This window comes from Catharus ustulatus, chromosome Z (assembly GCF_009819885.2).
Source record: "Catharus ustulatus isolate bCatUst1 chromosome Z, bCatUst1.pri.v2, whole genome shotgun sequence".
Classification (NCBI taxonomy): domain Eukaryota; kingdom Metazoa; phylum Chordata; class Aves; order Passeriformes; family Turdidae; genus Catharus; species Catharus ustulatus.
The window spans coordinates 24,341,757-24,353,875 of record NC_046262.2 but is presented as its reverse complement, the minus strand read 5'-3'; the positions used below and the strand labels follow the sequence as shown (position 1 = coordinate 24,353,875).

Below are 12,119 nucleotides of genomic sequence, written 5' to 3'. Positions count from 1 at the left end.
CAGGCCCCACGACTTCTGCAGTACCAAAATTAGTCTGTGTTGTCTCAGCTTTCACTTCCAAGTTTGTCCTGTTTAAATTAATTTTTCTTGATGCATATCAACACAACTCTAACACTGTACCTCTGTACTTAAAAAAAAACCCAAAAACATTTTAGTGCTATTATTTTAGAAATGGACTTCATATCAAACGTGTCATACCATGCTGAAGGGGAATAGGCCTGGAATGCTTTTATTTATGATGCTTTCCCATGAGATTGTAGATCCCTGTGCCTGTGCAGGATGTAAGAATAGAAGAAACAATAATTGAGTTTTATTTATTTCCATACCTTTTCCTAAAATGCATGCCAGAAGACTTTCACTGAAGTCTTTCAATCAAACTTCAATCACAGTGTTGAATGGCACTCAAGCTACATTGAAAGCTGTTTCGGAAATAATAGAATTAAGCACAGGGCACTTTGCCTGGCCAGCAGTGCTCCCAGGTGGATTGACACCAGAAGAATGCTGAGCTGTATCTGAAATGCATATTGACATCTGAAATACTAACATTTTGCAGGGAAAGTCACTGGCTGTTTATTGTTTTGCTGATCTGCCACTAGAAGGCCTAAAGATAGATGGGTACTCTAAGCATGTTGGTTTAAATATAGTTTTAGGTTATGTCCTGATTTAAGTCTGAAATTAAGACCATTGCACTTAAAGCATGTGGGATGACTTATGCTGTCAAATACAACACTGCTCTGGCCAGGAAGGAGTGACTTAGCAAACAATTTCTTATTATATTCCTGTTGAATGTAATTACCTCTTGCTTTTTTCTCTGAAACACCAATACTTAAAGTATTGACTGGGACAAAGGCCAGGAAAAAATTAGTCGTATAGCTAGAACTGGAACTCCTGGTTCCAACCTGAAAAATACAAAGGCATAGATTCTATTGCTTGCACTTTTTTATTGTTGGTTTTTTTTGTTTGTTTTGGTTTTTGGTTTTTTTTTTGTGTTCCTGCGCTAAATGATAATGTGATATTTTATTATTTTAAATATTTTATAATATTTTAATAATAATTTAAATCAAGATGCTAACAGTGATTCTTTTTCATAAATAGCAGTGCCTGGAGATACTTTTCCCTGAAAAATTTATTTTTCAAATTATCTTTGCAAGATGATCACTGCTATCTTAAACAAACTATCCCTCTAGAAGTTGGACAGCTTCCAAACATTTTTTTCCTAGGAAGCAGCAGAATAACATACATGCCATAAAGAAAAAACATGCTATTTTCAGATCTGTTTTTCGCAGCATGTTATATGTGAAATAAGCTCATTAAAAGTCCTGGGAACCTCTGCCTGATATGAGATGTAGTTCTGTGTGGGTAATGCCTTCTCTTGAAAGGAGTTTCAGCTAGGAACTGTTCTTCCTCCTTTGTTTTTCCCATGCTTCTGGTGCCTTGAATTCAGTTTTCTTAACCATTAAGCAAGCTGTTTCAAGTGAAATGATATGTTAACTCAGAAGTGTCTTTGTGGTCTCTGCAAAACTCGAGGAACATTTTCAGCACCATCTGGTGGTTAATAAGTTTATCCAAACAGAGGAGTATAGGAAATGCCACACATGGTTCTACATCATTTAGGAAGTGTTGAACAGCAAAAAAAAAATATTCTTTAATGTTCATATCACTCTTTCTTCTTGTATTTTTTTAGTGGTGACCCAAAAAAGAGTCAGCAGTCAGCTGCTGATTTCCATAACTGTTTGTATGACACCCAGCACTTCAGACAGGATTGTGTCCTTGTTTGAAACTTGGAGAAAAATCTTTTTACCCAGAAAGACTGGAAGGCAGACCAGGGTAACAGAGGAACCTGGTTTGTTACTATAGTCTGGTAAAGTCTATGTGCTTTTTCTCCCCGTGAAAAAGCTAATTTGCATTTAGGCAGATTTGAAATATGAGGATGGCATCAGCAATGATTTTGAGGCTGTAAAGGCATGTTCACCTATCTGAGATTCTTTGTTGTGTTCATCCAGATGGGGGCAGGACAGAGGAATAGTTGAGGCAGCATGGAAGATAAATGCTGATTCCTCACGCTCCTAAGTACATAGAACATCTACAAATATGTGCTTTGAGATCTCCTCCCACAATTTGCTACTGGCAAAAAAATCTCCTCTACAACAAAACACAAAAGGAAAATACTCTTCTCCAGGAACAAAAAAACCCCTGAACCCCAAGACACATTTGAAATGAATGATGTTGGGGTGAAGTAAGTTTGAGAAGAGGTGGAAAATAATCCTTTTGGAGGATTGTGTTATTTAAATATTGTTTTAAAAACCTTTTTCGATTCTTTCTTGTTTAACTCACTTGTTTATTGAATTTCACTGATAAATGATAGAAGTATCAGTCTTTTGTAGATAAATACATGTGTTTGGAAGCTACTGAGAAAATATATATGTATTCAGCTGTTTTCTTTCAGATAGCACCCCAGAGCTCTAGGAATGAGTGAAGGTGTTTTTCATGCTGTATTAAAAAAACAAAAGTTAGTTCTTGGATACTACATTAAATCAGCTTCCTTTATTTTTCCAAGAGTAAAGTAGGTAATGGCACAAATATTTAGAGATGATGTTGGATGGGCTTACAGGTTTTTGGCCCTCTACCCTTAAGAGGGGTATAGGAAGGGTGTCAGTGATTTATGTATTCTTCTGTTATTATAGCATGTAATTAATGCAAGTCAAACCAGAACATAGATCCAAAGATATAAAGTATCCTAAAATGCTTTCAGATCTTGATTTTCCCCAGTACTAGCTTCTGTATTTCTTTACTTATCTTTCACTAAGGTTTTCTACTTGTTTATGCATCCCCTGTAACCTGAGATATGCTGACAGTGATTCTTTCTTAGAGATGTTTCTTGGAAAAAAGATTTCTTTCTGTAAGACTTAAAAATACAGCACAAAGAAAATTGTAGTGTCAATTTATTCTATATTGGCATGCTTAAGTCAAGGGTTAAAGGGCAAACTTTATAAAAAGTGCTTTTCTCTTGTACAGAAAGTAAACAGCTCAACCACACGCAGAACTTAAAAGCCTGATTTTCTTCTTTGCAGTTTATATCTCTTCAAACTAGGACTAGCTCCACAGATCCAGGACCTTCTGGGAAAAGTAGACTTCACAGGTAAAAAGATGCTTATCTGATCGTATGTTAGATGGTTTTTTACACTGTAAATCTGTTACCAATTTACACATTTTATACATTATGGCCTTTCTCCTCTGACAACATTGTTACAAACACTGTTACAAATTAAACAGGTGGGTGGGAGGCTGCTGTTAGTCTCAGAAGGACAGGAGGAAGGAGTTTTCATTGAATATGTATCATATCTTAGAGTCCTTCAAAATGGAGAGGAAAACTGCTCAGAAGCCCTGGCCAGAAAAAATTTCAGAACATTTTTGTAGGTATGTTTATTCACAGTGAAATTGTCATGCTTTTGTTCTGATATTTCCTTTTTTTTTTGTCTGGACAGAGGAAGAAATCAGCAACATGCGAAAGGAGCTAGAGAAATATGGTATACAGATGCCATCTTTTAGTAAAATTGGTGGGATTCTGGCCAGTGAATTATCAGTGGATGAAGCTGCCTGTGAGTGTGGCTCTTATTCTGTTCTCTACCAAATGCTTTGACAGAATGCTAGCAAAATATTTTCTGTGTTCTCATGCACTTAGTTTGCTACCTCTTAAGACTAGAAAGAAAAGCAAGCAAGTTTTCACTACCACACTGCTTCCTTGTTACAAGGCCTCTTCAAAATTTGCAGTTTGTGTTTTTCGTATCTCCATTGACCCATAGGAAGTGCTAACAGAAGTAAAGATTTCTCACAATATTTTGAATGGGTTTAATGTTTTGGTAGGTAGTGCTCCTCTGGAATAAAGGCTTGACCTCTGTGCATGCCTCTGCAGCATGTGAATACAATGAAGACAGCCATGGGCACCTGGTGCCTTCTTTGTGCCTCCTCTTTTTATTTTTTGCCTTTTGCAGTTTTCCTAAAACATTCAAACGGGTTGCTGTGAGGACAAGTCATTGTTCTAGACAGACAACTCCCACATATGGTGTTGTATGTTTGGACCTTTCCTCCATGGGTAACTTTCAACCTGTCTGACCACTGGCATGTGACCCACTGCATGGTAGTACCATGCTGCAGGGTAGGTCCTGCTGGACAGTTCAGGTTCTTTTGGGTCTATCTTGAACAGATTCCACTCAAAAATAGAATTCAATGGTTTTTTCTACTGCTCATGACTACTCATGTGTAAGTCTGGGTGCTTTTCCCTATATCACTTCTCTTTTTTTGTTAAATAGTGTGATATATTACCCAAAAAAAATTGTTTTCATTTAAATGGTATGAAATCAAATGTGTCCACTTCAACCAACATTTGAGCTCTAGTCAGTTTAAGATCCTAGTCTTTTCAGAAGGGTAAATTGAAGAACAGAAGGATTGTCTTTGCTACTTTATTCAACCTTGCAAAGTGGCAAACTGATTCATTATATTACTAGTGTGCTGAAATTTGCAGATTCTAAGTTAAAACACACTTGATGTTGATTCACACTGTCTGTTGTACATTTTGAAGCCTGCTTAATATATGCATGCTTCACCAAAGCTAGCTCTCAAAATGCTGCTCTTTAAGTGGCAGGAGTTTTTTAGCAGATTTTTAGATATTTAGTGACTACCAAGCACTTTTTCAGGGAGCTTCCTCCCCTGAAAATGAAAGGGCTCAAACATCCTTTACTGAAAGCCTTCTTATAGTGCGTAGGGCTTCCTTTGACTTTTGAAGTGTTTTCAGTTTTAGAAGAGCAGGGTTTCCTGATGGTGATTCTTTTCCTCTGAACAAGGATTGTGCTGTAGATAGTATGCCCTGCCCCATGGCAGGAAACATCTGCTATGGGAACCCTCACACTAGCGAGGTTGGATAATGGAGATCCTGCCAAAGGAAGGGGTCTACCATCCTTCTTCCTAAGTGGAGTATGCAAAAGGAGATATGAAAGTGGAACAACTCCTACTCTGCTGCCAACAATAGTATGAATCAGCATGGAAAGAATAAGTTGAAGTGGTTTCACAGAGAGCTAATTCTGCAAGGAAACCTCTCTTATTCCATACTTCCAGCCTGCTCTTTCAAGTTCAGTCAGGCTTCTCACTGTTTCTCTTGGTAGGTGGGTTCACATCTACCAATATCTGTTTGATTCTCTCCTAATCTTGAACCTATACTTTGACTGCTTTTTGCTAGCTCAATTTAGGTTAGTGAAACCTCTAACACAACTGTGGAAGAGAAAACATCCTTCCTATGTGTTCTGTTATATGAGGATGTAGGGATCATATATGTGTCTAAGGACAGTACTCTTAGTCCCTTGACGTGGATATGGATGTGCACAGCACCACAGAATGCCTTAAGTGGGAAGGGACACACAGGGACATTTGAGTCCAAGTTTCTGATCCTAACAGGATTACCTAAAACTAACCATACAGCTAAGAGCTTTGTCCAGATGCTCCTTGAACTGTCTGGTTTGATACTGTGATCATTTCTCTGGGCAGCCTATTCCAGTAAATTACTGCCCTCTCAAAGAAAAAACTTTTTCTCATGGTCAATGTGAACTTTGTCTTCTCACAAAATTTAATGACAAATGAAACCAGTGTGCTTCTGTTTGTGTCTCCTCCACCATGCTAGCTACTTGTATTGCCCATCTCTATTGTGCTGAGCTAGAGTGAAACGTTTTAGAACAACTTTCTGGCATTAACTCAGTGCTGAGCAATGGATTATCCACCAACAGGTATGCAAGTTCCAGTAGCTGCATATCTGAGGGTGGATAACTTCACTTCATCCTTCATTTACCCCTGTTGAGTGTTCAGTGATATGATTTTTTTATCTAACTTCCCTAACTTCCCTTCCTTTTTTTTCCCCTAAAACCTCAAATTTGAAGCATCTTTGCTTTCTTTCATAAACTGAGAGAAACTGAAGTCTTTCAAAATCAGATATTTAGACCTACAGTTAAACTTAATCCAAATAACCTCTTTATACTGCATGCTTTTCTCCACTTCAGCAGAACCATGCAGGGCCAAGTAGAAAGATGGTCATTGTGTTTTCCCTTTGCACATCTCCTTGGTGGCATGAAAGTAAATCCTAGGCAAGCTGCTGTGATGATAAATGGGGAGCTGCAATGTTCCTCCTTTGGGATATAATCTAGATACACACTTATCAGGAATTTTGCATTTTGTATAGTAAAGTTTGTAAAATACTTGAGACTGATGTGCTACCAGCCACTGAGACACACTGAGGTCTCTTTGTGGCTTGAAGGTCCAGATAAAGTACAGCTCTAGTGCAAGTGCTTCACATAGTCTGATCTTAGGGCCAAATGTGTTCAGGGAGTAACTGGGAGAGGTGTATTAGTTACTCCTCTACACCTAATTCAGCTATAAGTGGTTTTGAATTTGCACACTCACACAAATTTACTGTGTGAAAAAAACATGAGCTTTTGTGACTCTTAAATTCTTGGAGGCAATCATTTGTTTAGTAGATTAAGTTTTCTTTTTTTGCTCAAAGGAAAGGCTTAACACTTAAGCTGATCAATGGCTGTTGAGTCCCATGGCATCTTTTCCATTTTTCCTGTACAGTAATCTTTTGAGGACCCTGTAAAGCCTGCTGGGTGTTTTTTTGCCTCTGTTTGAGTTCTATTGTCTTGTGGCTTTGCTGGTGACAGGAGGAGAGACCATTACATCAGTGTGTCTCATGTGCTTAGAGGTTCATGGAGGTTTTGATGTGCAAAGAACCATCTCAGGGAGGCTTAAATGTGATGTGCCTTGGGGCAGGGGGGAGATATTAAATGTGTTTTTCCAGAGGACAAGTTTAATGGAGCTTCAGTTTCCTTATTCTTGTGCAGCATCTCTCAGATATACTCAGTTTAGACAGTACTTTTAGATGGACCCAAATACACAGCTTTAGGGTAAACACTACCAAAAATACTTTCAATTCCTTCATGTAATTGCCTTGTAAGTAAAACAGGACTTGAATGATAAAACATAGCTCATATTCTATTTTCTGTCAGTAAAATATTAACTGTGTCACGCTTTAACCTCAGGCAGCAGCCAAGTCCCACACAGCCCCTCACTCATTCCCCAGCCAGCAAGATCAGAAGGGTAACAGCTGGAGAACTCATTGGTTGAGAAAGGGACAATTCAATAGGGAAAACAAAGGCTGTGCACACAAGCAAAACAAACCAAGGAATTAGTTTGGTGCTTCCCATGAGCAGGCAGGTGTTCAGCCATCTCCAGGAGAGTCAAACCCCATCACATATGATGGTGACTTGGGAAGACACACTCCATCACTCCAAATATCCCTCTCTTCCTTCTTTCTTCCACTTTATACACTGAGCTTGGTGCCCCATGGTCTGGAACACCCCTTGGTCAGCTTGGGTCACCTGTCCTGGCTGTGTCTCCTCCAACCTGCCGAGCCCCTCACCAGTGTGGCTGTACAAAAAGCAGAAAAGGCCTTGGCTCTGTACAAGCCCTGCTCAGCAATAACAAAAACATCTCTGTGTCATCAACCCTGTGTTCAGCACAAATCCAAAACACAGCTCCATGCCAGCCACTGAGAAGAAAATTAACTCTACCCCAGCTGAAAACAGCACAGCCTGTTTGGGGGAAGGCTGAACATGGAACAGACTGTGATTTGCCACCTTTGAGTAAACACAAGGTTCTGCAGTCTGGAGGAAACGTGGAGTAGAACGTTCAAATGTGTAAATTATTGAACATAAACCCAATGCTCCTTTCAAATAAGTCAGAAGAAATGGCAACAGCTTTGACTTTTTTGCTTCCTGAAGTTTAGGACTGTGCTTTCAATTTTAGTGCACGCAGCTGTAATTGCAATCAACGAAGCTGTGGAGAAGGGAGTAGCTGAGCAAACCATCGCGACTCTGAGGAACCCAAATGCAATGTTGCTCAACGTGGATGAGGAGCTGGCACAGGACTATCAGAATGAGCTCTTTGATGCTAAAAGGAAGAAAGAATCAAATGCAAGACTCAAGGTAGTGGTGTTTTATTTGTACTCCTAGAACATGTGTTTCTTCATGTTTGTCATGCTGTAACATTATTGTTTTAAAAACTAACTTAATTTTTAAAATTAGTACAATCAGGAAGAAACCCCCACTTTAAAGATAACTAAGAGAAATAATGATAATGCAATGAGCTAAAAGCCAGTTTTATAAGAATATGATTACTAGGGGAATGATGCAGCTTAACTTTGCCCAAAGCCTAAGTATACCAGAAGAATAAATAGTAAAAAAGATTAGTTTTCTTCCTTTAATTGCTTTAGAAAAAACAAATTTACTGCTTAAAAAGTTGTAAACACAATAATACCCTTTTTTGAGTATGAAGTATAATCTCTACCACAGATATTTAATGTGAAATTATCTGCTGTGCTCTTTTACATGAGAGCTAATAGTCACTATGACAAAGCACTAATTTCCTCAGTTCACTTAATCAACAAATTCCCTTATAAATACCTTCAGTAAATGCTTCAGCTAATGCAGTTTTAATGACTTTGGCTAGCAGCTTTTCTCTTTGCAAACTGTTTTGTGTGAACTAGCAACAATTTTGTTTTCTTAGAATGGCACAATTTCTGATGAAGAGAGAGATGTCTACGAGGAGTTGCTGACACAAGCTGAGATTCAAGGCAATATCAATAAAATAAACAGTAAGCTATTCTGCATCCTCATGGAAGTATACACACAACATGTGATGTCCCAGATTACAGCCGAACACAACTTGAGTCCACCTGAACAAACAAAATATTTCTATGGAAACTTGTACAATATGCACAAGTGGCTAATATCTCTCTACAACTGTTTTTGTCATGCTATTCCTTCTCTACTAATCTTTGTGTGTGGGGGGGTGGTGCTAATTTCTGTTTGTGGTTTTTGCTGTAAGGATTCCTCAGTTCAGAATCAAATCGTTTATTGCCTGCTCTGTTTCTTCATGTTCTTTTTGTGTGCAGAATACTGTAAATTTTGACCCCCTCTTCTATATAGACCCAAAATTGATTCATAAGCTTTTGCTTAGCTGTGGTTGAACTGCTTCCACACAGGCTCACACAGAGCCAGAGACTCCCTTTGTAGGACTGGACATGAAAGGTAATTCTCTGCTAGACGAAGATTGCCGCCCTAGCTGGCTTTTACAAAAAGTGAAATGCTGACAGCAACGGACATTTTTCCCCCCATGAAAGCCATATTTGCTGTTTATGGGCGTTGTTTTCATTTCAGTTCACATAGCTTTAGTCCAAGTGAATGAGGCTATTGACCGGCAAGATGAAGGGGCACTGATGGCAGGTTTGAACCACCCTGCTCTGAGCCTACTTGAAGTTCTGCCGCAAAATTCCTCATGGTACCTATTGCAGTTGTGTGATTCTAAAGAACAGAAAATGCAGGTAATTGAATTGAACAGGTACTACTTGTCAGTTTTTTAGCTGGTTTTAATCCAGAGGGAAATTGTCTTTACTCTGCCTTTCAGCATCATTTATGAAAAGTTTTATAAATATTTGAGAATAATTGATGTACTAATCAACACCAAAGAGCTGCATTTGCTCTAAAGAGCATTATATCCTTGCAAGTATTTACTAAGATATTAGAAGAAAATTTAACATACAACGTGCAGCCCCTAGTATTTTGTTTCCAAAATGAGTTAAACTTGAGTGCGAATAAAAGTAATACTGAATCATTAACATTAAATTAAAGTGCCAATTGGGTTTTAAGGAGAATATATATTAAGAAAGATGAAAACCACAGGAAGAGATTATTGCTCTCTTTACTGAGCTTTGTATTTGATGCACAGGTGATAGTACAATCAAATCCCAGTGTACCATCACCACACTTCATCCCTTATCTGCCATCAAACAAAAACATAATTAAACCTTGTTTTTCTGATCTGTTAGATAGCAGGCATTCCAAATATGCTCGACAAAAGTGAAATACAGAAAGAAGTTAGTGTTGCCAATGTGGAAGCTGAGGCTCACAAGCTTAGTGAGTAACTGTTTTAATACTCTTTACCATCCCCATTTAATTACGTTAAGATAATTCAGTCGACCATTACTTGCACATAAACAAGGTTTCTCCAACTGAAACCACGTGTGTTGCATTTTGCTCTCATAATCTTTCTTTTCAGTGTCACAATTGCCAAGTGACCAATCCGTGCTGCATTGGATGTACTCTTATTGAGAACTGACTTGGGCCACTGGCAGGCACAGCAGCAAAAAACTGAAAGCTTGATGGCTGGAACAAATATTTATCATTGCAGTATTAATAGTCACTTGGGAGCAGTGACCATACTTGTAGAGTTAAGATAGAGGAATATTTTGAAATCACATTGCAGAAAAAAATGATTCTCACTTTTAGACACACGTTATCTAAATCTAACCTATTCTTAGTCTGTGAAGAATGCTACATGACAAGTTATAATTTGCCAAAAAATATAGTTAAAGGGGATCTAAATTTGCAGTGCATGTGTTGCTGCTTTTGACTGGAAACTTCTTTGCTAGGAAGTTAACCTTTGGTTGATCTGCTGTCATTTCATGCTGCATCTGGGCATGGCTATTTTGTCTCTGGTACTATATTCAATGCTTTGAAATCCAGACTGATTGCTTTTGTAATGTGCCTTAAAGGCTATATTGTGAGGTCAGCTTATGTCAGAAGAAAAAATTGACTTTATACCTTAAATGTTAGCCCCTTTCAGATTAGTTAGCCATGGTGAAGAGCACTTTCTCTGAAAGAGTTGCCTCTTAATAAAGGAAAGGAAGAAAATGTAATGTGCAAAAAGCATTAACAGTAATCTGGAGAGTAAATTAGTTCTTATGTTTTGCTTAAGAAGAAAAACATAGTGGCTTTTGTTACAGGACTGTGAGTAATGTAAAATATGTTTTGCAGTTTGCATGCTAGGTTTCAAAACTAGAAGTCAGTAGCTTGGTTGTTGGCTGCAGAACTAGCCTAGTCTGTTTCTGGACCTTGACTCCTTTCCTCTTTACTTTTTTCTTTAAAAGAGCATGTGTGCATGCTGTAGCTGTGAGAGCCTTTCCTGGTTTCTAACTGTAGGAGTAGCCAGTAGAGAGAGTGTTCAGGGACAGCGTGGCCCCATATGACTGTGCTTCAGAGAAAATGAAATGAGAGGCAAGGGGCTTTTTAGGTGGGCCTGGCTGAAAGGTTTTCAAAGACTTTGTGTTGTTTAATAAGCTCTGAGAGTTGCTGTGTACATGAACTGTGGATGGCATCTTCTGTGTGTAGTCTTGTCTCAGATTTGGGCAGTCAGTGATAACTGAAATTGTTCCCTGAGTAACAGTACACAGAAAAGCCATATGATAAGGTAGAGGAGTGGTGCTTATGGATGGAAAAAGCATTTGCATAATTGCTGTTCTTCAATTGCCCACATGTGCTCTAACCTTCAAGGCTGCTTCCCTTTCTGCCAGACCAGAGTGGTGCCTTGTACATTGTGTTCCTGGGTGTGCCCTGGCCTGGGTTTCTTCAGAGAAGGCTCCTCCAGGTGTGCAATTATGGTGGCAGTGACTAAGCTGAGGGTAATGCTTCTGCAGCTGCCCAAGTGGGAAGTGTTTTTCAGCATTTTTCTACTGGGCTTCAAACCCCTGACAAAGTCAGTCCAGCAAAAAGCAAAAACAGGCAAAACAGGCAAGTTGTTCAGGTACTTGAAAAGGTTTACTCTCATACTCTCATATCCCTCTATTGTGGTCTGCTTAAATTAAAATCTGAGCTGTATCAAAGGGATTAATTTCTAGATGACAGTGCCTGTATGGACTGATCTCCCACACTGACAGAAAAACAAAAAGATGTTGGCATGCAGAGGAAATTCTAGAAATCACAGCATGTGGTTTTCCATCAGTTCTGCTACTGATTTTCTGGCAGAAAATCACACCTCTCTAATACATTTGGCTGATTTCCACCAGGCCTCCTGAAGTAGACACTAATAATGTTGTTGGTACTTCAGGTACTGGCCTGTTTTAGCTATCTCAGTTGGATCCTGCCAAAGGAGGAGGTGAGGGAGGAAATGTGGTGCAGAAGGAAGGGAGCATATGGGGTGAAGCAAGACTGAGTTGCTGGAGCTGACATACACAGGAGTACCTG

The 12,119-nt window shown here is 38.9% G+C and overlaps 2 protein-coding genes across 8 annotated transcripts in view; one reads left to right on the top strand and one right to left on the bottom strand.

Moving 5' to 3' along the window:
• IQGAP2 (IQ motif containing GTPase activating protein 2) overlaps nucleotides 1-12,119 on the top strand; it is a 127,076-nt gene that overhangs the window by 69,848 nt on the left and 45,109 nt on the right. For 2 of the 7 annotated variants that reach the window (XM_033085823.1, XM_033085827.2), the window contains 6 exons: nucleotides 3,072-3,139; nucleotides 3,486-3,599; nucleotides 7,846-8,027; nucleotides 8,605-8,692; nucleotides 9,258-9,421; nucleotides 9,926-10,013. In XM_033085823.1, coding sequence (XP_032941714.1) covers nucleotides 3,072-3,139; nucleotides 3,486-3,599; nucleotides 7,846-8,027; nucleotides 8,605-8,692; nucleotides 9,258-9,421; nucleotides 9,926-10,013 — 704 coding nt within the window. Of the gene's footprint in view, nucleotides 1-3,071; nucleotides 3,140-3,485; nucleotides 3,600-7,845; nucleotides 8,028-8,604; nucleotides 8,693-9,257; nucleotides 9,422-9,925; nucleotides 10,014-12,119 lie in introns of those variants that run through there. The other 5 variants (XM_033085828.1, XM_033085825.1, XM_033085824.1 and 2 more) reach the window with 4 other exon arrangements.
• F2RL2 (coagulation factor II thrombin receptor like 2) overlaps nucleotides 1-12,119 on the bottom strand; it is a 32,881-nt gene that overhangs the window by 8,593 nt on the left and 12,169 nt on the right. The window lies entirely within an intron of this gene.